A 25301-nucleotide genomic window follows, 5' to 3' on the forward strand; every position below is an offset into this window, starting at 1 on the left:
ACAAATCAATTATTAAAACAGAAATTCTTCCAAGATACTTCATTTAATTATGTTTTGGGGTAGTAATAATCAACGTCCATGTAGTGCTTTATAGTTTACAAAGTATTTTCACATATCTTTTCTCATACGATCTTCAAATACAGTCCTATGAGTTAGATATCATTTCTGTTATCATATTTTAGGTTGTTAAATAAAGGTACATTAAAGTGACTCATTTATGTCATTCAAATAATAATGTTGGGGCTGTGATATAACCTATTGTGATATAACCATGTTCCATCTTGCCATCATCTTTTGTTGACTGCGAGGTACCATACAATCATACTCTGAGGCAGACAGGCTTGAGAAATTATATCCATGATTGTAAAAGTGATAATTTTTAAAAATAATTTTAGAAAAAAATATTTTTTTACTCGTCATAAGAGTACAGTAAATAATTTTTGTGGCATTTAATTTGTAATCTCTACTAACCAACTATTAACTATGGCATAATCTTCTAGTGCCTTTGGAACTCTCAGAGATTGATAAGATTTGTAATTTCAGGAAAGTGATTAGAACAAATGATCAAAAAAAAAGGGCTGATAAAGATTTCTTCAAGCTACCTTAAAATTTTCCCTATAATTACTGGAAGTTTTACTGAGTTGAGAGTTCTAACAAATGCAAAAGCATAAACAAAATAGAAAGAAAACGTTACGGTTTAAACTAGTAAAATGGAAATGCACATTAAAAATCCCTTACATTTTAAAGAATTATTTTGGAAGTAAGAAGAATATCATTTCTAAAACTAAGTGGATGTTCTGTTATCTTAAAATTCCTAGGGAATCTTTCTTCAAAATAAACCTGCTTGAACCCTCTCCCTGGATATTCTGAGATACCCTCTAGATGGAGGAGAAGAGGGAAGGATGGGGCTAGATGGATATGGCATGTATATTTGAAAATAGTAAAGGTAGGTGGTGATGGGGATATAGGTGAAATAAGAGTTAAAATTTTTGAAACTGGGTGATAAGTACATAGTGATTCATTATATCATTCTCTCTACTTCTGTAGAAAAAAGAAAAAACTTTCCAGATTACTCTAACACACCATTAATAGAGCTGTGCTTCTTACGCTGTAATGTTTCAAACAAGTCACCCAAGGATTTCCTTAAATGCATGTTCTGATTTACTGGGTGGGGGAGGCCTGAGAGTAGAGTCTGAAGTTCTAACAAGTTCCCAGGTGATGCTGATACTGTTGCACTATGGACTATATTTGAGTAGCAAGAACTTAGAAAACCATGGGACCAGACACTTTCAAACCAGAATAGCCTATTTCTCAAGAAGGTCATAGGATGAAGCTTCTTGGCCATCATTTGTTAAGTAAAAATGTAAAGCAAATCACGTAATTTTTAGTAACATGTGAAAATGGATAAGAAAGATATTCATTATAATGCTTAAAAAATACTGCTCAAATAGTCAGAGGAGCTCATCTGTGAATAAACTGTCTAGAAGATTAAGATAAAAGCTAAGACTTAAGACAATTTAAATAATATCTAATATCCAACAGATCTAGTGTTTACATATTATGAAGAGCTTTGTACCAGAACTGTTCTGTCATGTTTCTGCCCAGAGGCTGTCATGATAAAGTTTATTATCAATTACTGCTTTACAAGTATAAAATAAGTTAAGCTGTCATATTTTTCTCAGCCAGAGATCCTAAGCTGTCAAAGAATGTCAATTTTAAATCTGAGGTGCAGAAGAAAATTATCTGTTATTCTGACCTCTGATTTCTTGACATTTTAATACTATAATTGCTGTGGTTAGTGCTGCTTCATGATTTCACCTGTCAAGGAAGAATGAATCAATAACCTTAAGCTATTTCTCAAATTTTAGCACTAACTTCAAAGCTCAGAGTTCTAGACAGATTGTGGGATATACTTTTTTTTTTTTAACAAAAGTGACATATGTAGATTTTTGTATATTAAATGTTTCTCCTCTAAGTCAGTGTTTGATTAAGGCATTAAAAAATCATCTTCCTTAGGCTAGTTGGAGTTTAGTATAAGATAACTGTAATCTCCCTTTGGTTTTATCTTTGTGAAATACAGTAATCTTCACATTTAAAAAATACTAAGATAAACATCAAATAAAAGGGATGTATTGAGCTCAATAAAAGATTTAAGATTTTGAAACTACTTTCTAAGAGCCTCTAAGTCCGACCATTCAGGTGAGAGCAACTCTCTCAAGTCACAGCACCACACGGCAGACCTCCCAGAACTCAATGTTGATGTTTTGATGGAAGGTGGTGTGCCTTGAAGAGCACCTCCTCACAGGGGGAACTGTAAATGTAAAGGGGCATAAATGACCACCAGATAATCACTACATTATACTTCATTCTACTTATCCACAGGGTTCTTTCTTGTGACAATAGACGCTAGATGCTTTTACGCTAACATATGTTCTGTATTATTCCTCCTTTACAGAGACAGCAATGGAGGTAGAGGGACGTTAAATGACTTGGCCACATTAGAAAGCTCACAGGATTCAGGTGGGGTCTCATCCTTTGCAGGTTCTTAAATGTTAATGCAGAACTTCTTTTGTGGAACTCTGTTAGTTATGGAGTAGAGGAGGTAAGGGTGGGGAGTGGGGAGAGAGACAGTAACTCATATTCTTTGCAAGGTCATTTAATTGGTTAAGTCTACAACGTACTAAGTGGTTCCCTAGTGGTCTTAAGGAGATAAAGTATCTCTCTAAGCAGGCTTGAGCTGACACGGGTCCACTGGGTCAAAGTGAATGCCTCTGCTGGTGTGTGCTTGAGCCCATGCTGCCTGGCTGAAGGAAGGTAACAGTGTTCCAGGTATGCGCTCCCTCACCTAGTATTCTGAGAACTGACAGAAGAGTTTTTGGACGAGAGAGACAGGTGAGGGGCTTGGGGAAGGAGGACATACATGCCACAGAAAGGCTCTGGGAGTCTCCCTAATGGAACCTCAGTATTCAACAGTTATGCCCTCAGACTGGGAGTGCTGGAAGGAGAGTCCTGAAGAAAGGCACTCAGTCTGCATCACCACGAGGGGCTCAATAATGTATTATTGTTCAGATTGTCTACATAATAATAAACATTGTGGCTGAACCACTCGTCCCCAACAAATTTTTTTGAAAATTATGCATTTTAATGTTTCATTAGGAATTTCTACAGTTTGACAATTACACATAGTTTTTATTACTGTCCAAAACAATGATTTGCTATTTTGTAGACACAGGTATTTTTATAGAATTCAAATAATAAACACTACATCCATGTAAAGAAAGTCTCAATCCTAATTCCATTTTCTTTCTATTCTCTCATTCACCTCTTTATTTACTCTCATTTAAATATGAAAGATCTGCTAATTTCAGTCAATTTTAATGCTGCCTTGCACTTTCGTTATGCACCATATGCTTAAAATATTTTTGTTTTGCCCAAGAGGATTAACTTGCAACTTTCTTTATAAGGATAGCAGGTTATAATGGACAAAAATGTATTCTAAAACATTCAGGAGCAAAAATGTCTATGATATTTAAAAGTCAAAAACAATTTGGAATTGGTCTTGGAATAAAAGGATAAGCTATTCCAATTATTTCCTTTCTTTTTTTTCTGATTCTAAAGGTATTAGTTCTGAAAGGAGAATACAGTTGGCAAGGCGTTTATAAAACTGGGCATGTGTTAAACAAAGCTGTATTGTTAACAGAACAATTAAACTCATAATTAGAATCCCTAAGTTGTGTACAAACTAATCAGATTATTTTGTAGAGAAAATCCCTTATTTCATCAAGTAATTTTATAATATCTGGCTTCTCTCTCATTCATTCATTCTCTGTCCCTATCTCCTTCTCCCAGCTTCAGGCAATAATCCCATTTCCTTGTGCATACAACATAATATAACACTGTACCTAATAATATGCTTGCAACAACGTGTTCTCCAAATATTTAGCCCTAGGTGTCCAATGATCTATGGTCGTGAGATTCTTTTTTTCCCTTTCCTCTTCTCTGCTTGAAGCCATACAAATGGAATCATTTTGTTTTTATAGAAGTCTATAAGAAATAATGTTATGGATGCGAATTTTTCTTTTAGAGCTTTATTTCCTAAATCTACAAGTTTTCCACCTCTAAAATTAAAAATAAAAAAATAAAAAAAGCATTCCACTGACTGGAAATGTAGAAATGATTACTTGTTTTGCATAGAGCAGATGGCAGATATCTGGTAGAATGGAAGACTGGGATACAGCTTCCTTGAAGCAAGACTCATCTAGCAGCTGTTGCATCTTCACTCTCTTCACCTATCTGAAATAATTTTGTGCAACGTGGAAGTGATTTAAATAATATATTTTATGAACATTTTCACAAAAAATACTTTTACACATACTATAGCATATAATACCCAACTGTTAGCTATAAAATTTCAGGGTGAGAACATACTGGAATAAAATACTATAACTTCATCTATTTTATTGATTCATTTCTGAGAACATACTGGATTAAAATACTATAATCTTATCTATTTTATTGATGCATTTTTTGAGTATTCTGTCTGGAAGGTTGAAATTTTGCTTTTATTAAAAAATAGATACTGGCAGATAATTTTAATGTGAACTATTCATATTTAAATAAATACTCAACTAGGTTTAATTAATTAATAACACACATAAGGCAGTAAGTATTTTAATGAAGATGCTGAAATAAAACAAATAGAATAGGGATACTGAAGTGCACTGTATATGTCTGCAATTCAAAAAAGAACTACATGGTGGTCTCATTAATTATTTTTGACATATAACACTCACTTTTCCACATTTGTTAAGAACCTAAAATCTATGTTTCATAAAAAATTACATTGAAAGGAAATTTACACTGAAAGAGATGGAAGCCAAATTTGTTTTGAAGGGATGACAGAAATTTTCAGAATAATATTCGACTTATTACCTACCTCCCTCAGTACAGGGTCAGTGATACTGTCCAGGTTCACAGAGCCTTCGTAGGTTAAGTAGTGAAAAACATTCAGAGCCCGGACTGCTTCTGGTCCTCGCTGCTTGTAGCCAAATATAAGGTCAATCCACTGATGGAGTTGGCAAGAAACAAATTCACTTTCCAGGGCCTGAAATCAGTCAAGAAAGAAACAAGAGACCAGGTAAATTTAGCAAATCTCCCTTTTTCTTACTTTGAAATATTCTGTATAAATAAGTAGAATATGTTCTTTGCATTCCTATATTTTATCTGTATGTATTAGACCTATTCTTAGAAATGACAAAACACAACCTCTAACAAAACAAATACCTAAAAGAAAATTTTCTTTCTAAAATACTTAATGTTCTCTTGGCTTCACTGTATATGTGATGTGAATTTTAATATTAAATAGATTTCTTAAAAAAGACATTCATTTGTTTGTTTGTTTGGCTGCGTTGGCTCTCTGTTGTTGCATGTGGGTTTCCTCTCTAGTTGTGGCGAGTGGGGACTACTCTTTGTTGTGGTGCACAGGCTTCTCATTGTGATGGCTTCCCTTGTTGCGGATCACAGGCTCCGTGCTCAGGCTTCAGTAGTTGCAGCTCGGGGGCTCAGTAGCTGTGGCTCGTGGGCTATAGAGCACAGGCTCAGCAGTTCTGGTGCATGGGCTTAGTTGCTCTGTGGCAGGTAGGATCTTCCTGGATCAGGGATCAAACCCATGTCCCCTGCATTGCTGGCGTAATCTTAACCACTGCGCCACCTGGGAAGTCCCCACAATCATGTTTGAAAGTAATTTGAAATGCCTATTTTAATGCCATTTACAACAATTTCATTTCTAATTTTTAAATATTAGTTTGAAGCTAAAGTTTTATTAGAAACTTTGATACATACTTATTTTCCTGCCTAAAGCCTTCAAATTTACCTCTAACACTCTAAAAGGGAACGCCTTCCTTCTGCTGTGAATTAACTCTGCTATTGCACTGTTTAGGAACCACTGTGTAATTTTAGATGTTTGCTAGCTAGTGGGAAATGAATGCAAATCACTGAGAGTCAGGGACCATACAAAGCCTCCAAAAAGAGTCTGAAAAAAAGAGACCTTTTATTTCCTAAGAAGTCATCATAAACTTCCTAGCAGTGCCCTGGCAGGCAGGCACGCACGGAGTTCTGGTCACACCTGTGGCACGCACAAGCAGTGACAATCACAGTGCAGCTCACTATGCCTCTCACTTCCTGCGTTCAAGCATCATCAATTTCTTACTGATTTTAAGGGCAACGCTGATTTCAACAGCATGAGGAAAAAGCTGTAGAGCTAACTTCTTAAATTTCAACTATGCAAAGCTGCAGAAAACAATTTTTGAAATTACAGCTGTAACTAAATATATGAATGAAGTCATTCTTTGGCTGCATGTCCCTGATTTCAAAGGTGTTGAAATCAGCCTGGAATTCACATAATTAATGAATGACCTCTTAAATTAGCCCTCTGATAATTATATCATTTCATATTTTTATTCTACAAAATATCTGAATGATACTTTTCAACTTTTCCCGTGATCACATTTAACTAGTAACTTATTCCCTGCCAACTCCCTTTTTACTTATTCCTTTCAAAATGGTTTGTATTTTATTTACACCAGTTATTGTGGATGTTTCTCATTCAGAAATACAAACAGATTTTATAAAAGGATAGTTTCCATACTAAAACTAAACAGAATTGCTATACTCTGTATCTCATTGATCTTGACATAATAGTTCAGACTAGAACACAGGAAAAGGGACTAAAATACAAAACAGGTGTTGGTTAAAATTCTATATTGACTATGTCTATCATATTGGTTTGGTCATTTTGTATAAATGAGAAGTTGGTAACTATTCAGTAATGTTTTCAGTGCATGGTGCAATAAATGAAAGGATGAAATAAAATGAATAAGTGGCAGTTCATTATAAATTCGCTATTGCCCAAGTCTGTTCACTGGAATTCAAAATAGTAGTGAAATCAGAAATATTTAAAGGAAGATCTTACCAACATAATCACCTAATCAGCTCAGCAGCAACCATTTCAAATCGATCTTATAGATACCACTAGACATATTTGGAAAGAAAGGCTCAATGAAATTTATTCCATTCCAATAAAACAATTACCAAACTAAATGCCTAATGCAATGATGAGGGTTGGAAGGAATGATCATTTTTCACTAATTTGAGTTTTAAAACATTTATTATCTCCAATCACTACTTTCATTTTCCTCTGCCATGGGCAACGTCTATAATGTGTTTAATGTTTCTCCTTTGGTTTGCATGTGTTTTTATAAAACACTACTCATGTAATGTATTTTTGTGTATATGTATTTCTGATTTATAAAAATGGAATAGGATTACAGATTTCATTTTGTTTCTTACTTTTTTCACTTAACCTTGCTTTTTAGTATGTACCTCTGTGGCTATATATAGGTAGTCCACTGCTTCCAGTGGCTGCTCAAACTCTCCCAGTATTGAGCACTAGACTGCCTCTAACTCGCCATGACGCAATGCTGTGATGAATGTCCACTTTTGCATCCCTGTTTGGCTCTTTGTGAGAATTTCTTTGGGACTCATAATCTGGAGTAGGACTGATATGTCCCTGCACTAGATGTGCATAAACTGCGTCTGAGTCAGTGCAGACTGGCTGCCCCTGTTTCCCCTCCCTTCAGCAGTGCATGAGGGTTTCTACACGGCCACATCTCCATTGACAGCTGGTATTATCCAGGCTTTTAATATTAGCCTGTGTAACAGATACAAAACAATATCTTGTTGTTCTAATGTGTCTTCCTCTGATGACTGAGGAATTTGACATCTTTTTAATATGCTTGTTGGCCATCTGGGTTTCTTCTGCAGTAAATTTCCTGTTCATGCTCTTTGCCCATTCTTTTATGGAGGTTCCTGTCTTTACATTACTTTGCAGAAGTTCTTTGTGTGTTTTCGATAGTTGTTTGTTGGCTTTAAACACTGCAAATGCATCCTCCCAAATGTCATATCTGTTAACTTTATGCATGTCGCTCTTGGTTGAACAGAAATTCTTAATTTTGAGATAATCCAATTTTTTTCCTTTACATTTATGATCCTGGGATTTTGGTTTAAAATAACAAAGATAACTTTCTATATTTTGATGTGTTCACTTTATATTCATGGTTTTACTTTTCATATACTGGTTTAATCTATCTTGAGTCCACTTTCACACATATGTGGTATTACACAGAGATCCAGTATAATTTTTGTTAACATAGTAAGTTAGTTTTTCTAATACAATCTATTAAACAAACACACCTTTCCTCAGTGATGTGTGCTGTCATCTTTAGTGTGTGAATATATATTTGAAAAAAAGATATAAAACTGCTATTGTTTACAAATAATATAATACTCTGCCTAGAAAAAGCAATACAATCCTTCCTCCCTTCGTTCCTTCGTTCGCTCCTCCCCTTCTTCCCTTCCTCCCTTCTTTTTTCTTTCTTTCTCGCCTATCATCTATCTATCGATCTATCATCTATCTATCATTTATCTATCATCTATCTACATACCTACCTTCCTATCATCTATCTATCTAGATATGTGTGTATGTCTCCAGCTCTTTGCACCTTTTATTTCTATTGTTATTTTTATTTCTCATATATCTTAATATCTGGCAGATTTATTCTTTTGATAGTCAACTCAGCTATTTGTGGACCTTTACTCTTCCTTGTAACTTTTACAATAAGTGTATAGATACATCAAAATAATTTTGATTGGGATTCCAATAAATTTATAGATTAATTTGGGAAAACTTATATTAGGTTTTCCCATCCAAGGTCTTAGAATGTCTCTTTATTTATACAGATCATTTTCTATGTACCTTATTAGATTTAAAAATTAATATTTTCACCCAAAAGGACATAGGTATTCTTGGTTAAGTTAATTCCCAGGCAGTTCATAAGTTCTGATGCAACTATAATATTTTAAAAATTATATTTTAAACTCTGTTACTGATGATGTAGAAAAATGCTATTGATTTTCATAAGTTGATTGTGTTCCTGGCAACTTTTCCTAGTTAATTTCTTTATTTTTCTTGTATAATTGTTGTCAACCTTGAAAACTATATTAAACAACAGTGGTGACATGGAACATCACTGTCTTTTTCCTGACCTTAAAAGGGTCAACACACACACACACACACACTTTATATATATTTTAAAAACTGTTGGGTTGTTAGCATTTTATTTAGAGTTTCTGTATTTATATCTACACATGAAACAGCCTTATTTATTTTTTCCTTTTCCTTCCCTTTAACTACTTTGGAATCAAGATCAAGGTAGTCTCACAAAATGAGCTGGATGGCTTATTGTGTTTTCTGGAATAATGTGCATAAGAATGAATTCTTTATCTTTTGAAAATTTGGTAGACTTCACCTGTAAAATAATATGGCCTTGGGTATTTTGGGGGCTGGGAAGATTTACTACTTAAATTTCTTTAAGGCTCATAAGTCTTCTGGTGCCAATTTTGACATTTCATATTTTCTGGATATTCATCCACTTCATCTCAGTTTTAAAACTTATTAGTTCATGGTATCTATTACATTAATTAAATTAAAAAAACTCTATGTCTATAGTTACTTACCCTATTTTATTCTATATGTTAGGTAGCAGAGTGAGTCAACAAACAAACAATCAAAAAACAATTTTGCCTAAGGTTTTTTTTTTGCGGGGGGGGGGGGGGGAGGGTTATAAAATTAAATGACAAAGGAACAATAAGGTAGTAGATTAAACAGATACTCTGTCTTGCCAGTCACTGCAGAAAGAAAAGAAAATCCAGTTAAAACATTTAAAAGCTAAATCTGGTTCTAAATCAAATGCATATCTAAGACTTGAATTTTAGATATCACATAATTAAAGCATAAAGACCTATCTAAAGCTGAAGCCAGACTCTGAGACTTAACTGTACTCTAAATGGTATTAATCTGTTAATAAATATATGCTATCCGCTTATTTGTTCTTTTTAGAACTATGTTTTCATGCACAAACCCATCTTGGACTTTGAAACAAGATTTTATTGCAAACACAATTGAAAAAACAGAAAGAAATACTCGATTACTAAGCTATTAGGGTTATAATGGTCTTAATAGCTTGCTTTACCCTCTCCTTGCATAGCTAAAAGCAGAAGCAATTGCTTTAAACCTAGATAAACCAATTCCCAATCCATAATTCTACCCTGGGGATCTGGGAGGAAGGAAATAAAGAGGGAGATTTAAACCAGAGAGGGTATCTCTTAGATGAATAATAGTTATCTAATATCTAATTTCAATATTGTCCCATGGGTGTTAGATTGTAGAGAATTCTTTCTCTAGTGGATTTAGGACAAAGCAGCTCAGAAACTTATGAAAAAGGAAACTAGGCTAGTGGAATTAACTGTGAGGAGAGAATTTTGTTTTCTCCAGAATTCTTTTATTTAAGAATACTGAATTCCTATCTCTCCTCTAGACCACACCAAGAACATTTCCAAGACCTTTCTCTTATTGCCTTAAAAATCTGCTTCTGATATTGAAAAAATCCTCCAAATGGAGTTGCATATATTCCAGTGGACAATTAGAAAATCATATTGCTGCTTCTTCTGTAGTGTCTACACTGACTTCTCTTCATGATTGAAGTTATAGCTATTACCCAGTGAAACATTCAATTATTTTAAATATAGGTAACATAGTTGTTGTAAATGTTTATTTTGGGGGGCTTAAATTATTCTCTTACTTGATTGCTTCCTGGGTGTATAATATAGTGGCTTATTCTCCATTCCCACTAGCACCATGCTACTCTTAGCTCTCACTGCTCTCCATGCGGGCTGCTGCAATAGACTTTGACCTCCTCCTCTACTCTGGGGCTTGCACCCTGCTGGTGGAACAGACTTCTGAAACCATCATGCTCTCACTGTCATCCTCTACTTCAAATCTTCCAAGGTTCCTCCTGGCATAACACATTCAGTGTAAACTTTACCTGACCCCTAAGGCCTTTCAAACGTTGACCCCCCTCCCCCCCATTTCTTTGGGCTTCTAGATACAAATTCTTGGCTCCAGCGGCACCATTTACAGCCCTGGGCACACAGCAGCTGGTATGACCTCTGAACCTTTGTTGCTCCTTTCTCCTCAAGATGAAAGCATTTCATCCTGCTGCTTCTTTTTCAAGTCCCAGCTATCCTCACTCAAGTCCACTGTTCGTTTCCTGAGTTCTCCAGCTCACAGTCTGTGAAGCCTTCTAAGAATTTCTGTGACACTTATCATCAGTACCCTCCTGCTTAATGTAGTCAATAATGTGTACAAATTTACTTGTGAAAATCAACTTGCGTACAAATTGTAAAGTGCTAGACAAAGGAATGGGATTATTAGCAATTAACACTTAATTGTTTCAAACATGCCATACTATATTCTCAATTAGAATTAAGCATTTTGAATATAGGGACTATATCTAATGCTTGTTTTACATTTTCTATAGCTCCTAACTCAGCATTAAATAATAAATATTTAGTAAATATTTATTGGTTGATTATTTAAGCAATGGGAAAGATGTGTTGGTCACAAGAAGAAGGAAGAAAAGAAATGTCAGGAAGTGAGGGTGGGGGTGGGAAATTCATTCATTCATTCAGCAAATATTGATGGACCATTTGCTATGTGCCAAACACTCTCCTGGATCCTAGGATCACAGCAGTGAATAAATGAAGCCAAAATCCCTATCAGAGGGTTTACACTGTAGTAGGGAGAGACTGACAAAATGTAAGATAATTAGCAAGAGAGTATGTCTGAAAGTGATTAAATGCTAAGGAAAGGAGAGAGGCAGGAATGAAAGTTAAGAGGTATGTATGGGTGGGGAGGGGAATTGCTAACTTAGAGGAGGCAGTCAGAGAAGGCTTCCTTGAGTTTGTGACAATTAAGGACTACAATGAGTAAGTGAACTTCAAGGACACCTGAGGGAAGAGGATCTCAAACAGAGGGATCGATCCTCAATTCATTCATTCACTCATCATTCATTCACTCATTCAATATGGAGCACCTCTTACATGCCAGGAAGTGTACTAGGCCCCAGGGATACTGTGAGAAACAAGACAAAATCTCTGATCTCCAGGAGCGCACCCCACTGAAATGCAAATAATCAAGGTGAACACTCTAATCTCTCTCCAGCCCCAAATTACTGACCACCTACCACATGTCACGTGCTAGCCTTGGAGAATACACAGATGGATAAGTATGCCATGTCCTCAAAAAGATCACAGTTTGGTGGAAGGTAAGCATGTTGACTTGGGCTTTTCCTGCTGCTCGAATTTCTGCTAAAACTCGAATATGACGATGTTAGAGTTATTCCCCACCTCATTCCCAGAAGAAATTACTAAAATGTAGTGGGCCCATCTCTGCTGCTCTAGCCATCACCACTCGGCACACTTGGCCCCCACCCTCTCTTTACCTGGCCCTGTAGGATCAGAGAAATCTGAGGGGAAAAGGCCACTACTAGGAAGTTGCAGAGGGAAACTGTTGGTTCTAACTTTAAAATACATCCAGAACTGATTAATTTCTTACTACCGTCCCTGCTACCACGCTGGTCCAAGCCATCATCATCTCTCATAATACCTCCTAACAGACATGACCCTGTGTCTCAACAGTTCACTCCCAACACTGTAGCCCGAGTGATCCTTTCACTGCACCGTAAAACTGCAGAACTCTTCTACTTAAAGCACTGCAACAACTCTGGGTTTCACTCAGAGTAAAAGTGTGAAGTGCTTTCAATGGCCTTCAAGGTCATATGTGATCTGGACTCATTACCACTCAGTCCTCTTCTCCTACTGTGTGCCCCGTGTTTATCCTATCCCAGCTCACTGGCTTCCTTGCCAAGCACATCCCTGCCACAGGACCTTTGCTCGGATGTTCCCTCTGCCTGCACTGCTCTTCTCCTAAGAGGGGAAGAGTCTCTTTCATTCTCTTATGTCCTTCAGGTCTTAGTTCAAGTCTCATCGTCACAAGGAAGGGATCCTGACCATCCATCCCTGTATTTCTGATCCCCTTGCCTTGTACTTCTTTTTTCCACCGTATTGATCACCTGCTAACATACTAGATATTTAACTTATTAATTTCTGTTATAGTCTGTCTCTCTTTGATCAAAAGTGAGCTCCATGAGGGCAGAGATCTGTCTGTCTGCTCACTGGTACTACACTCCAAGCATGTAAAACAGCACCTACAACACTCAGTAGTTACCTGTTGATTGAGTGTTGACCGAGGCTGTCTGTTTACTTATGTGGGTTCCTGACTAGAGTGTGAGCTCCGGAAGGCCACTGGCTGTGTTGCTCATGCCTAGGTCTCCAGAGCCAAGAGCAGTATGAAGACTGTAACAGGCCCGTAGTGACTGGGGTAAATGAAGGGACTACTCTGCTTTATTCTAGCCTTATTGAGAGCAGGATTCATGGGCAACTCTTCTTTGTGTTTTCCATAATACCTTACTCAGAGCTGGCTCTCAATACAGGTTTACGTAGTGAGCACATCCCCATGTATGGAGATAAGGAAGATGCTGAAGCTCCCAGAGATAGGGATGCCTTATTCGTCCAGAGTGTCCTGGCTAACAGGTGGCAGGGAGGACACACACACAAGATATCTAGCACAACATATATTTTTTTCTACCTCAATATTTTAAGTTGCTGCCAAAGACTTCCAACAATTCTTATGTTATACTATTTGCTTAAGCTTTGTTTTTGAGCAAGGTGTTTTTTAGTACAATACACCCCAAATGCAAATTTTTACCTATCACAAAAGAGATGTTTTCCTTAAAAAGTGTCAATCTAAAAAAAAGATGTAATACAGTCAAAGCAAAACCACATGGCACTGTGCTCTCCGCCTCAGCGCGCTGTGCCCTGCTCTGCAGACAGAAGGGTCTGCGCCTGGCCCCGCGGCACCAGGAACACTCTGGGCGGAGGGCCGGGAGATTGGCAGTGCACATCCGTGGAAGGCCTTCTTCTAAAACAAATTAAAAAAAGGGGCAGATTATGATTGATGAACCCAGCATTAGGGTAATGTTATCAGAGATACTTTCTATTTCTGCCCTTTGTGAGGAGGTCAGATTATAATCATGTTAGAACCGAACACAGCGCTTTATTAATGTTTCATGAGTGAGTCGCTTGCAATCAGCCTAGCTTCGTGTGGATAAATTAAGCCAATTCTTGATGTATGAACTCAATGCATTGAGAATTTATTGAAATGTCTACTAAGAGTGTCTCTATCACTTTTCCAGGTTTGCTAATGAGACCAAATTTTGAATTTCACAGTTCTTCAGTGAAATGCGAACCCTGTCACTGTATTTACAAAATACAAACAACTCTAACCAATCATATACATTGTTGTCTATAACTAAAAAAAAAATGGACTAAAAGAAATACATCATTAAAAATATCAAAGTGTTGTTTCATTTTTAGAAATAAGAAAAGTTAATGAGGTTGTCAGCACATAAAAGGCTTCTACAAATGCATCAAATGACTTTTTAATTGCTGGCATGGGATAATGAAACTGATCATTTATAATCAATGATATCATCCCTTTTTTTAACATTATTTTCGTCTTCTCTGCCTTGAATTTCTTAATGACAGCTTGAGAGAAGAAGGAGGGAATGCTGCTTTGTATGGATACAGAGTACTAATCCACACAAGAGTTGAAGGCTTTTCTTACCACTGTGAATGTTATTTCTTTGGGCTATATGACATTTTCATTTCATACTTCAGGCTCATTACAAAGAACTCCTTCAAATAACTGAAGATAATCCCAGTCCAAATTATAAATACACTGGAGCACATTTTCTCTAAACCCATTTCATAAGCACTAAATCCTGTATGAGCTACTCAGCCACTATAAAGTTAGAAACTTTTAATGCTACAAAATAATATTAAAAAGTGTTGTAGGACTTCCCTGGTGGCGCAGTGGTTAAAACTCCACGCTCCCAACCCCGGGGGCCACGGTTCGATCATTGGTCAGGGAACTAGGTCCCGCATGCATGCCGCAACTAAGAGTTTGCATGCCACAACTGAAGAGCCCACCTGCTGCAACTAAGACATGGTACGACCAAATACATAAACAAAATAAATATTTCAAACACCTGCTTCTTATAAGGATGTTGAAACAATTGGTTGATTTGTTTAAACAAAAAAACCCAAAAAACAAAAACAAACAAAAAATTACAAAATCACTCGTTTCATTTAAATAGAAAAAGCAACTAGTTAATTAATTGAAGTTTCAAACAGGGATGAGGAATTATCTATTACTGAATGTATTTGATGCCTATCTAATCATTCATTGTCCAGAATGAACATTTCTTGTTGAATAAAAAAGCCCATTTTTTAAAAAGGGGTTGTATTCATGGAATTCATGGAAAACTTATGAAAATTCAAACACTTCTATATTTTATATTATCACCCAGGTAATTATAGAAATATTCATCAAGAAAATATTTCTACAGCAAAAAAAGAAGATAGGCAGATAATTGGTTAAATTTTCTAGTTTTAACACAGTTGGCTGAGCTTATTTCTTCTTAATATCAGTATGATCATTTCCCATCAGTATGATGCAAAAATGAGCCAGAGGCTGGAGCAAAGAAAACTATGAACGGGGTGCTGTGAAGGAAAACTTCAGGTTGAAGAAAAGCAGTACAGGAGACACTGGGACAGGACAGCAGCTGTGGACACACACAGCTACATTTTGTAAGGTCTTTTGATAGCTCTGATGATTTAAGACTTCCCAGAGGCAGCAGCTTGGGTCTGCCCTTTAGCTCAATTCTGATGCACCAGGAATGGCAGCTATAGACAATAGACACAGAATCTTGTGGATACACATGAGCTTTCCCTTTCTATTCTGTAGAGGCCTCTCAAGGAAAATCCAGGGAAGGAAGACAGAAAGAAAAACCACCTTTCAAGCCACCTATGACATGCTGGCTAGGCACTTCCTACATAAGATTGATTTAATCTGGCACTGCCTCTGGTGCCGTGAAGAACCATTCATTCTTACGTTTTCAGAAATGCACAAGTATTTATCTCTCATACTTTAGTTACAAAAGTTATTCTTTTGAATAGATAAGACCAAATCTTTGAGAGACAGTTACTTCACCATATTATATGCAATCCTTATAGTTTCTAGTACACTATATGCACCTGGTTTGATAAACATGTATTTTCAGTGATACTGAACAGTGAGATTTATTTTGAAGAAGCACTTATTCTGACTTAAAGTTTGCTCAGCAGTGCTTCAGCTGTTAGACAGACAAGATATAAGAGATAACATATATGTAAACAGAATTCATTTCTTGAACTGGTAATGTTAGGACCAGGAGTAATTTATTTATTATAGTGCATTTACATGCAAAAGAAGTGCTATGATCAGCTATAAACAAAAAATAATTACTCAAAATTGGCATCTGTGTATTTTATTCTTTCTTAAAGGGAAAAATCTATTTTAGAGTTTAAGTGTCTTTACATTGCTGTAATCCTTTCTCAGGCTTGAGAAATTATGAATAATCTGCTAATTCTCTTAAAACCCAAATGATTTGAGATCATTTTGTGAGAAGATTTGAGACCATTTTGTGAGAATCAGGTATTTTTAAGGAAAAGGGATTTCTAAAAACTCTTATGTGGTAATTGTATGAATAATAAGATAGGCTGGAATGCTACTGATTAAATCTGAATTGTAAGTCTGACTCAAATTAAGTGTCTGGAGGTCATCCATGCTTAGACAGAGACAGTTTGCAAACAACACACAGGTTGTATTTCAAAGTGCTTTATAATTTGGTGTTTGGAACATATATTGCAGTAGAAACAGTAAACGGATCTATAAAGCCATATTTTGTTCATTTTGAAGTCTATAAGTGGGTCCCAGGGACATGACATTCAGAGTTCCAACTTGTGATGCCAAGCATGGCAAGTAAGCAAAGGCACTTGGGTCCAGACCTGGGGTCAGCCACTTTGCCTTTCTGGGTCTCAGCCTGCTTATTTAAATAAAGGTCTCTTTCGGGTCTAAAATCCTGTGTGTGACTGTTGTAAAGTTTACTAATGTAAATTATGGTAAAATAATGCCATTTCCTCCATTGGCTGAGTTGGAGGATAGCCTTCTTCCCACGCCTGCTGGGCAGTGGAAAACAGGACTTCCTCAGCTCTGAGTCAAGGTTTTACCGACTGAGAAAGGAAGCCTTATGGGGGGAAGACTTTGGAGATAAAGAGTTAGAAATAGGATCACAGAAAGTCAGGTCTGCCTAGATGTTGGGGCTGGAACATGCTTCTGATGTGGGGTCAATTCCCTCTTATCTCTGTCTTTTCTTCTGCTGACCCCAAGGTACTGGCTTCTGGGTAGAAAACATGTTTCCTTCCCTCCTCCTCTCCCTCTCCCTCTCCACAGCTCCTCAAGTCACTAGTCACTCGATCCTGCAGACTGTGGGTAGGAGCACTGCCACTCTGATAAGTAGGTGATCTATGACAAGGTAATTTACCTCACTGGGTTTCAGGATAATTCTTATTTCAGAAGACTGTTTTGGGGATTAAAAGAATACTGCACCTGAAGTTCTAGCACAGTATTTGACAAAGAATAAACACTCAATAAATGGCACAGGCTATGAGCACTATCAGTGCCATTATTTTATCTTGGCCATCCGTCATATTGGGATTACTCAGGATCACCACTGGGTGAGATTAGGGTATCCAACCTGCTGTGCAGCAGCTGTCAGTAGTCTGTCTTGGCATGAGGAAAGCAAAGAAAAAAATGGAAAGCAAGCACACCAGGGAAGTGAAGAGAGTGTCCTAGCCCAATCACATAGCTCTTTATACGTAAAAAGAGGTTTAAACTGGGTCCTGTCTAAAGTAACATTCCACATACTAAGGGCAGGATTTTGTCACTTCATGTTTCGGTACACAACTCCCAAATCTGGAATTGATCAAACAATGGCCAGTGAAACCTGAGACAGAAAACAGTCACTCTCCACCAAAGCTATGAGTTTAAACTTACTTCCCCCTAGGGCCTCAATTAGCACTTGACTGATTCTTATTTATCATAGGTCCTTGATAAATTTGATTGTCTGATTTTGTAGACTAGAGATTATAAGCAAAAATTCTAATCAGTATGGCCATTAAAGGAAAGCGTGATGATAGCTGACAATCTAAAGAAGAAAATAGAAAAAGAATAGATATGGAAGTATATCACTTCATAGAATAATGAGTACTTGTGATAATAAAGAGAAGTTTCATCCTTTGTATAAAAGGGTAGGACACCAAGTACAATACATTTTAGATCAAAAGCCAATAACATGGTTCAAAGAAGTTTTCACTTAGTTATAAGAATCTAGACACTTCATTTATCTGGTAAGTTTATTTAGCTGGATTGCATTACCACCCAACATACTTGATGAATGAAGCATTGTGATTTTTCTGCATATTTAGTCAAGAGTGTATGGTCCTGCTTGTTCAGTTTATATCAATAATAATTATCTGATGATTTCTTATCTGTAATAATCATCTTTCCCTACATTAAAAAAATCTGCATATGATACTGCCCTGGGGATTTGTGTTTAGAAATACAACTGCTTTTTCTTTTTCAATTAGGCATATCATTAATAAAATTACTAATTCTGGGGGCACTTAAACTTTTTCACTAATGAGGAACCCAGAGGTTGTATCTATAATGAATCACTACCTAATGTTTGTTAAAATGTGTCTTAAAAGGTTTTAGCATCCAATAAGCACATGAAGAGATGCTCAACATCATCAGTCACCACGGAAATGCAAATTAAAACTGTAATGAGATATTACTTCACATCCACAAGAATGGCTATAATAAAAAAAACAGACAATAACAGGTGTTGGTGAAGATATGGAACTGGAACAGTCGTACATTGCTAGTGGGAATGTAAGATATACAGTCACTCTGCAAAACGGTTACTTCCTTAAAAAGCTAAACATAAATTTTCCACATGACTCAGCAATTCTAATGCGAGGTATATACCCCACAGCAAGGAAAACACATGTCCATTTAGAGACTTCTACATGACTGTTCACAGCAGCATTATTCATAACAACCAAAATGCAGGAACAACCCAAAAGTTCATCAGCCGAGGAATGGATAAACAAACTGTGGCCCATCCATACGGTGGAATATCATTATGCAAAAAGAGGAGCAAAAGTTGATATACACGGCAACATGAATGAGTCTCAAAAACTATGCTAAGTGAAAGACATCAAACACAAAAGGACACACATTGCATGGGTCTATTTAAGTAAAATGTCCAGAAGAGGCAAGCCTGTGGAGATTGAAGGTAGATTAATGGTTGTCTGGGGCTGGAGGTGGGCACGGGATCTTTCTGGGGCAAAAGAAATGTTCTAAAAGTAGATTTCAGTGATGTTCACACAAGTCTGTAAATTTACTAAAAACATTAAATTGTACAAGTGACTTTTTTGATGATGATTTTTTTTTAAAAAATTCATAGGTATTTCCACTTTATAGATGAGAAATATAAAGACAAGAGAGATTCTGTAATTTACTCAGGGCAGTGAAGCTAGTAGATGGCAGAGCTCAGATTCAAGAGCCAGTAAATATCTAAACCCCAAGTTACACTCTTTCCAATAAAACCAACCGGCATTTATTAATTATTAGCACCCAAATGAAAACCTGTGTTCAATCAGCTGAGATCAACAGCATGGGCAAGAGAAAATTTGGTCCAACAAGTTTTGCTACTTTGCTTGCCTGAGTGAAGGATTCATTTCATTTTACTAGTTTGGACCTAACTAGACAACATGCTAAAATCATTTTTACCCTTCTGTGATTCATTCATTCATTTATTCATTCATTCAGCAAATATTTGGTGACTAACTACTCTTGCAGGCACAGTTCTGGGCTCTAGAAATATACAGTGGAATGATGTGACTGAGAGACACATCTCAGTCACTCAACTCAGACACCATTCAGTATGCAGTGGGTTCCAGGGTTGAATTTGTAGAGCTGGTATCCTTACACTGCTATCATTAGCCAGTATTCAAGTATGCAAGGGCAGTGTGGTAACAGCGGACTATCACTTCTAAAAGTAAGTATAGATTTTAGAAGTATGCATCTCACTAAAGTATACACATTAAAAAAACAAACTGAAGGGATAATTTATTGTTTAAGGAGAGAGTGTGAAATTATGCCATATATCTAAAAGTGTCAATTTATGGATTGAGAAGAGAGAGAAATTCTACATAAAATTTATGTATTGCATGATTTTACCTCTGGGGAGACTAGATTGCAGGTTATTTATACAGTAACTTTAAACATAGGTCTATTGCCTCAGTACCAGCTTTCTAAAATAAAGTGTATTAAAAGTACAATATTTCTTGGAGACAGAAAATATAGCTCTAAAATTGGAGGAAGCGCGTGACTGACAGTGACTAAAAGAGACATAAAATCAGGGGTAGAGGAAGGAACCACATATTGTATGACCCTGCTTATGCTAAATATCCAAAAGAGGCAAATCTTTAGAGGCAGAAAGTAGATGAGTGGTTGCCTAGGGCTGGTTGGGGGAATGGGAAAAATGGGGGGAGATGCTGAAGGGTATTGGGTTTCTTTATGGGATAATAAAAATGTTCATAATTGATTGTGGTGATGGTTGCACAACTCTGTGAACAGACTAAAACCCATTGTTTTTTTTTTTTTACTTTAAATGATTGACTTGTATGGTATGTGAATTATATCTGTGTGATATATGTGAATTATATCTGTGTGATATATGTGAATTATACAGCTCTTACAAAAGAAGGGACTGAGGGATACATGAGGTCCACTGCAATATGTGCGCCTTATTTGCATTCTAATTCAAATAAATAAGCTTTCAAAATGAAACATATTTATGGGACTGCTAGAAAAAATTGGGAGTGAAACAGGGTTAAAAACATATTTGGGGGGGTCACTGGCTGTACTGATATAATTCCTCAACTGGTCAAGAACAGTAGTACACTAGAGACATCGTTTGGTAAAGTGGTTCATTTCCATATACCATAACCACACTGAGATTAAAATCTCCTTAAATATGGATAAAATATATTAAAATCTATAAAATAACCACATGCAAACATTCTTTTTACACATTTTCTGTTTGAACACCCATATAACTGTCATACGGATTTAAAATGTAATGACATTTTCTAAGAATGTTTACTAGATGAGTGTTCTTTTAAAATCAAGTATATTACATTTTAAGGTATGTTTCACAGCTTATAATTTCCTAATACAAATATGTTCTAAATGTACATTACTTTGTTTCGAATATCTTATGAATGAAAAAAGAGTGCAGAAATAGACAGTAGACAAAAATAAGGAATGGGCATTAATTTCAAGCATTTTAGAATATGTTATATTAGTCAACAGATGCTCATCTGATTGTCTTCTCCTAAGGGAGAAAATATAACTGAATTACCATTCCTTTATTAGTTCTCATGAAAGGAAAATCCACTCTACAATAAAGAACACTATCAAACAACAATGGTAAAGTGCTTTCTTTTTTTTCCCTCAAAAATTTAACTTTGTATCTATAGATGTTAAAAGACAATTGGTTAGTAGCTAAAAACTAAACAAAATTAGAGAATTTTTTTACTTCCTTGTGACTGCTCAAACAAAAACAAAATCGCTCTTACCATCCTGTTGATCCGTACAAAGTCTTCAGGTTTTTTGGCCCAAGGGGGAAGATCAACATCATTTACCACCACTTCATCTTCTCTGACTCCAAGATTATATCCATTACTGTTGACAAACATCTCCGGTAGGTAATAGAACTCTGGAATTAGTTCCTGCCAGGAATAAAAATGTAGCATATTAAACCACTTTAAAAATCAGTTGAATGAAAGTATTATTTATAACAACTATAAACAGAATTAATTTCTTTACTTAAATCCAATATTTTATTACTTAATTCTAGTCTTCATTTAATTTTTTTTAGGTAAGAGTCTAGGAAAGAAGGCAAATATTTTTCCTGGACAATATGCTTGACAAATTATAAGATTTTCAATCTTATCTTACCACAAATTAGTTAACAGAAATGGGTTACAGAATCAACAATAGTTCCCAATAGTATCAATAAACAAATCATGGAGCCATACCTACAGGTCTCTGCTGCTGAACAAACTTTTCCAAATATTATTAATAAAATATTCAAATTGTAAAAAAGATGTTGCTAGTATTGGTTAAAAATCATGTAATATCTTCTACTTTTCTTTTTCACTCCACTGGCAATTATATGATTTTTATGAAGAGACTCAGAGTTTCATTTTATAGTTTGGCAAAATAAATTGTTTTTATACCTACCACTAAATACAATAAGAGATAATATGCAGCATAATAAGTTTTAAATATTTAATGCATGCCACCTGAATAGTAAGTTCTTAAATTGAATGCAAAGACAACTTGTGTTACTTGAATGTAAGTATGGCATTAACAACTGAGTTCAAGGTAAACGTGTTTGATGTACAATGTCTAATATGTGGTTTATATAACTTTAGAATAAATATGATACAGAAATGAACTGATTTTATGACCTTAAAAGTTTTAATTTGTTGTCCTTTAAAAAAAAAACTTGAGAAGATGAAAACAAAAAACACTGTAGTTTTTATGTTTACCATCAATACTGTGAAAAAATACTGATCTTTTCAAATATCAAGATGAGGGTTAAATTTACTTTATACTGTGAAAAGCATAAGAACATTTATTTGTGTAACATGTCCAACACAGATGGCACAGTACCCAAAATTTGAGTCTCACTGTGGGATACACAGAAAAACTAAAACAACAACAACAACAAACAAAAAACCACCAGACACTGAGGTCTTCAAATAAACTGGATTCTTTAGCCCAAGAAAAGCATACACAAAAGTGTTCTCTTTATCAAATTACCAATGGCATTTTTCACAGAACTAAAACAAAAAAATTTTACAATTTGTGTTGAAACACAAAAGATCCCAAATAGCCAAAGCAATCTTGAGAAAGAAAAATGGAGCTGGTGGAATCAGGCTCCCTGACTTCAGACTGTAGTACAAAGCTACAGTTATCAAGACAGAATGGTACTGGCACAAAAACAGAAATAAAAATCAGTGTAACAGGATAGAAAGCCCAGAGATAAACCCACACACCTATGGTCACCTAACCTAAGACAAAGGAGACAAGAATATACAGTGGAGAAAAGACAGTCTCTTCAATAAGTGGTGCTGGGAAAACTGGACAACTACATGTAAAAGAATGAAATTAGAATACTTCCTAACACCATACACAAAAATAAACTCCAAATGGATTCAAGACCTAAATGTAAGGCCAGACACTACAAAACTCTTAGAGGAAAACATAGGCAGAACACTCTTTGACATAAATTGCAGCAAGATCTTTTTTGACCCACTTCCTTGAGTAATCAGAATAAAAACAAAAATAAACAAATGGGACCTAATTAAACTTAAAAGCTTTTGCACAGCAAAGGAAACCATAAACAAGATGAAAAGACAACCCTCAGAATGGGAAAAAATATTTTCAAATGAAGCAACTGACAAAGGATTAATCTCCAAAATATACAAACAGGTCATGCAGCTCCATATCAAAAAAACAAATAACTCAATCAAAAAATGGATGGAAGACCTAAACAGACATTTCTCCAAAGAAGACATACAGATGGCCAATGGACACGTGAAAGGATGCTCAACATCACTAATCATTAAAGAAATGGAAATCAAAACCACAATGAGGTATAACTTCACACCAGTCAGAATGGCCATCATTAAAAAATCTACAAACAATAAATGCTGGAGAGGGTGTGAAGAAAAGGGAAGCCTCTTACACTGTTGGTGGGAATGTAAATTGATACAGCCAATTGTGGAGAATAGTATAGAGGTTCCTTAAAAAACTGAAAATAGAACTACCATATGACCCAGCAATGCCACTACTGGGCATGTACCCAGAAAAAACCATAATTCAAAAAGACACATGCACCCCAATATTCATTGCAACACTATTTACAACAGCCAGGACATGGAAACAACCTAAATGTCCAAAACGAGAGAAATGGATAAGGAAGATGTGGCACACATATACAATGGAATATTACTCAGCCATAAAAAGGAACAACATTGCGTCATTTGTAGAGACGTGGATGAACCTAAAGACTGTCATACAGAGTGAAGTAAGTCAAAAAGCGAAAAAGAAATACCATATATTAAGGCATATATGTGGAATCTAGCAAAATGGTATAGACGATCTTACCTGCAAAGCGGAAATAGAGACACAGATGCAGAGAACAAATGTGTGGGTACCAATGGGGAAAGGAGGATGATGTAAGGAATTTGGAGATTGGGATTGACATATATATATTCTTGATACTATGTATAAAATAGATAACTAATGAGAACATACTGTATAGCACAGGAAACTCTACTTAATGCTCTGTGGTGACCTAAATGCAAAGGGAATCCCCAAAAGAGGAGATATATGTATACTTATAGCTGACTCACTTTGCTGTAAAGTAGAAACTAACACAATATTGTGAAGCAACTATATGCCAACAGAAATTAATTACCTAAAAAAAGCGTCCTCTTTATGGGTTCTCCTGCTAAAACCAACATTTAGCTGTTATAGCATAAGTGAATGTTTATCTTAGCAATCCTCTGTGAGAATCTGATCATTATCCATTCCTATGATAACAAATGTGAACCATAAGAAAAATATAATAATGCTTATTTTCTCCAGCATTATGGGAGTTTGAACAGAATTGTGTAACTGAATTTTCAGAATTAGCTTTTGAAGAATCATAATTTTTCTTCTATTTAAACCGTGTAAATAGAAATCTTTCTAAAATTCATTACATAATTCCCTGATATTTATTTATTCATACAGTAAAGTTTGAGTACCAGGCATTGTGATGGGAACTAAGAAAACAAATAATGAACAAACATGGCCTTACCTTTGAGTAATTTATAGTCTGGTCAATGGGTCAGACATATAAATGGCTGGTTATAATGCACAACAATAAGAGCTGTGAAAGTACAAACAAAGCACAAGGGAGCAGAGAGGACAGAGCAGGGAACTCTAGGCAAGTCAGAAAAGATTTCACTGGAGATCAGACATCGAGTTCAACCATAGCTAAGATAAAGATGGGGAAAGGGGCAGGGGGACCAGCAGAGTATTATCAAGGATTGGTACGAACTGAGTACAGGTGGAGTGTAGGATATATTAGGGGATAGATCAAGATGTGGGGATGAGATGGTAGGAGGTATGTGGAGTCAGATGACAAAGGAAGTTTTATGCCAATCTAAGCTTTTTGGATTTTGACTTACTGGCAATAATTAAAAAAAAAAAA

General features: G+C 35.9%; 1 protein-coding gene across 4 annotated transcripts in view; it reads right to left on the reverse strand.

Annotated features, from left to right (window-relative positions):
* Positions 1-25301, reverse strand: part of NBEA (neurobeachin) — a 625442-nt gene that overhangs the window by 34452 nt on the left and 565689 nt on the right. For all 4 annotated transcript variants that reach the window (XM_057707391.1, XM_057707390.1, XM_057707389.1 and 1 more), the window contains 2 exons: positions 21607-21759; positions 4937-5104 (listed from right to left, as the gene is read on the reverse strand). In XM_057707391.1, coding sequence (XP_057563374.1) covers positions 4937-5104; positions 21607-21759 — 321 coding nt within the window. The remainder of the gene's footprint in view (positions 1-4936; positions 5105-21606; positions 21760-25301) is intronic.

Source organism: Hippopotamus amphibius, chromosome 14 (genome assembly GCF_030028045.1).
Source record: "Hippopotamus amphibius kiboko isolate mHipAmp2 chromosome 14, mHipAmp2.hap2, whole genome shotgun sequence".
NCBI lineage: Eukaryota > Metazoa > Chordata > Mammalia > Artiodactyla > Hippopotamidae > Hippopotamus > Hippopotamus amphibius.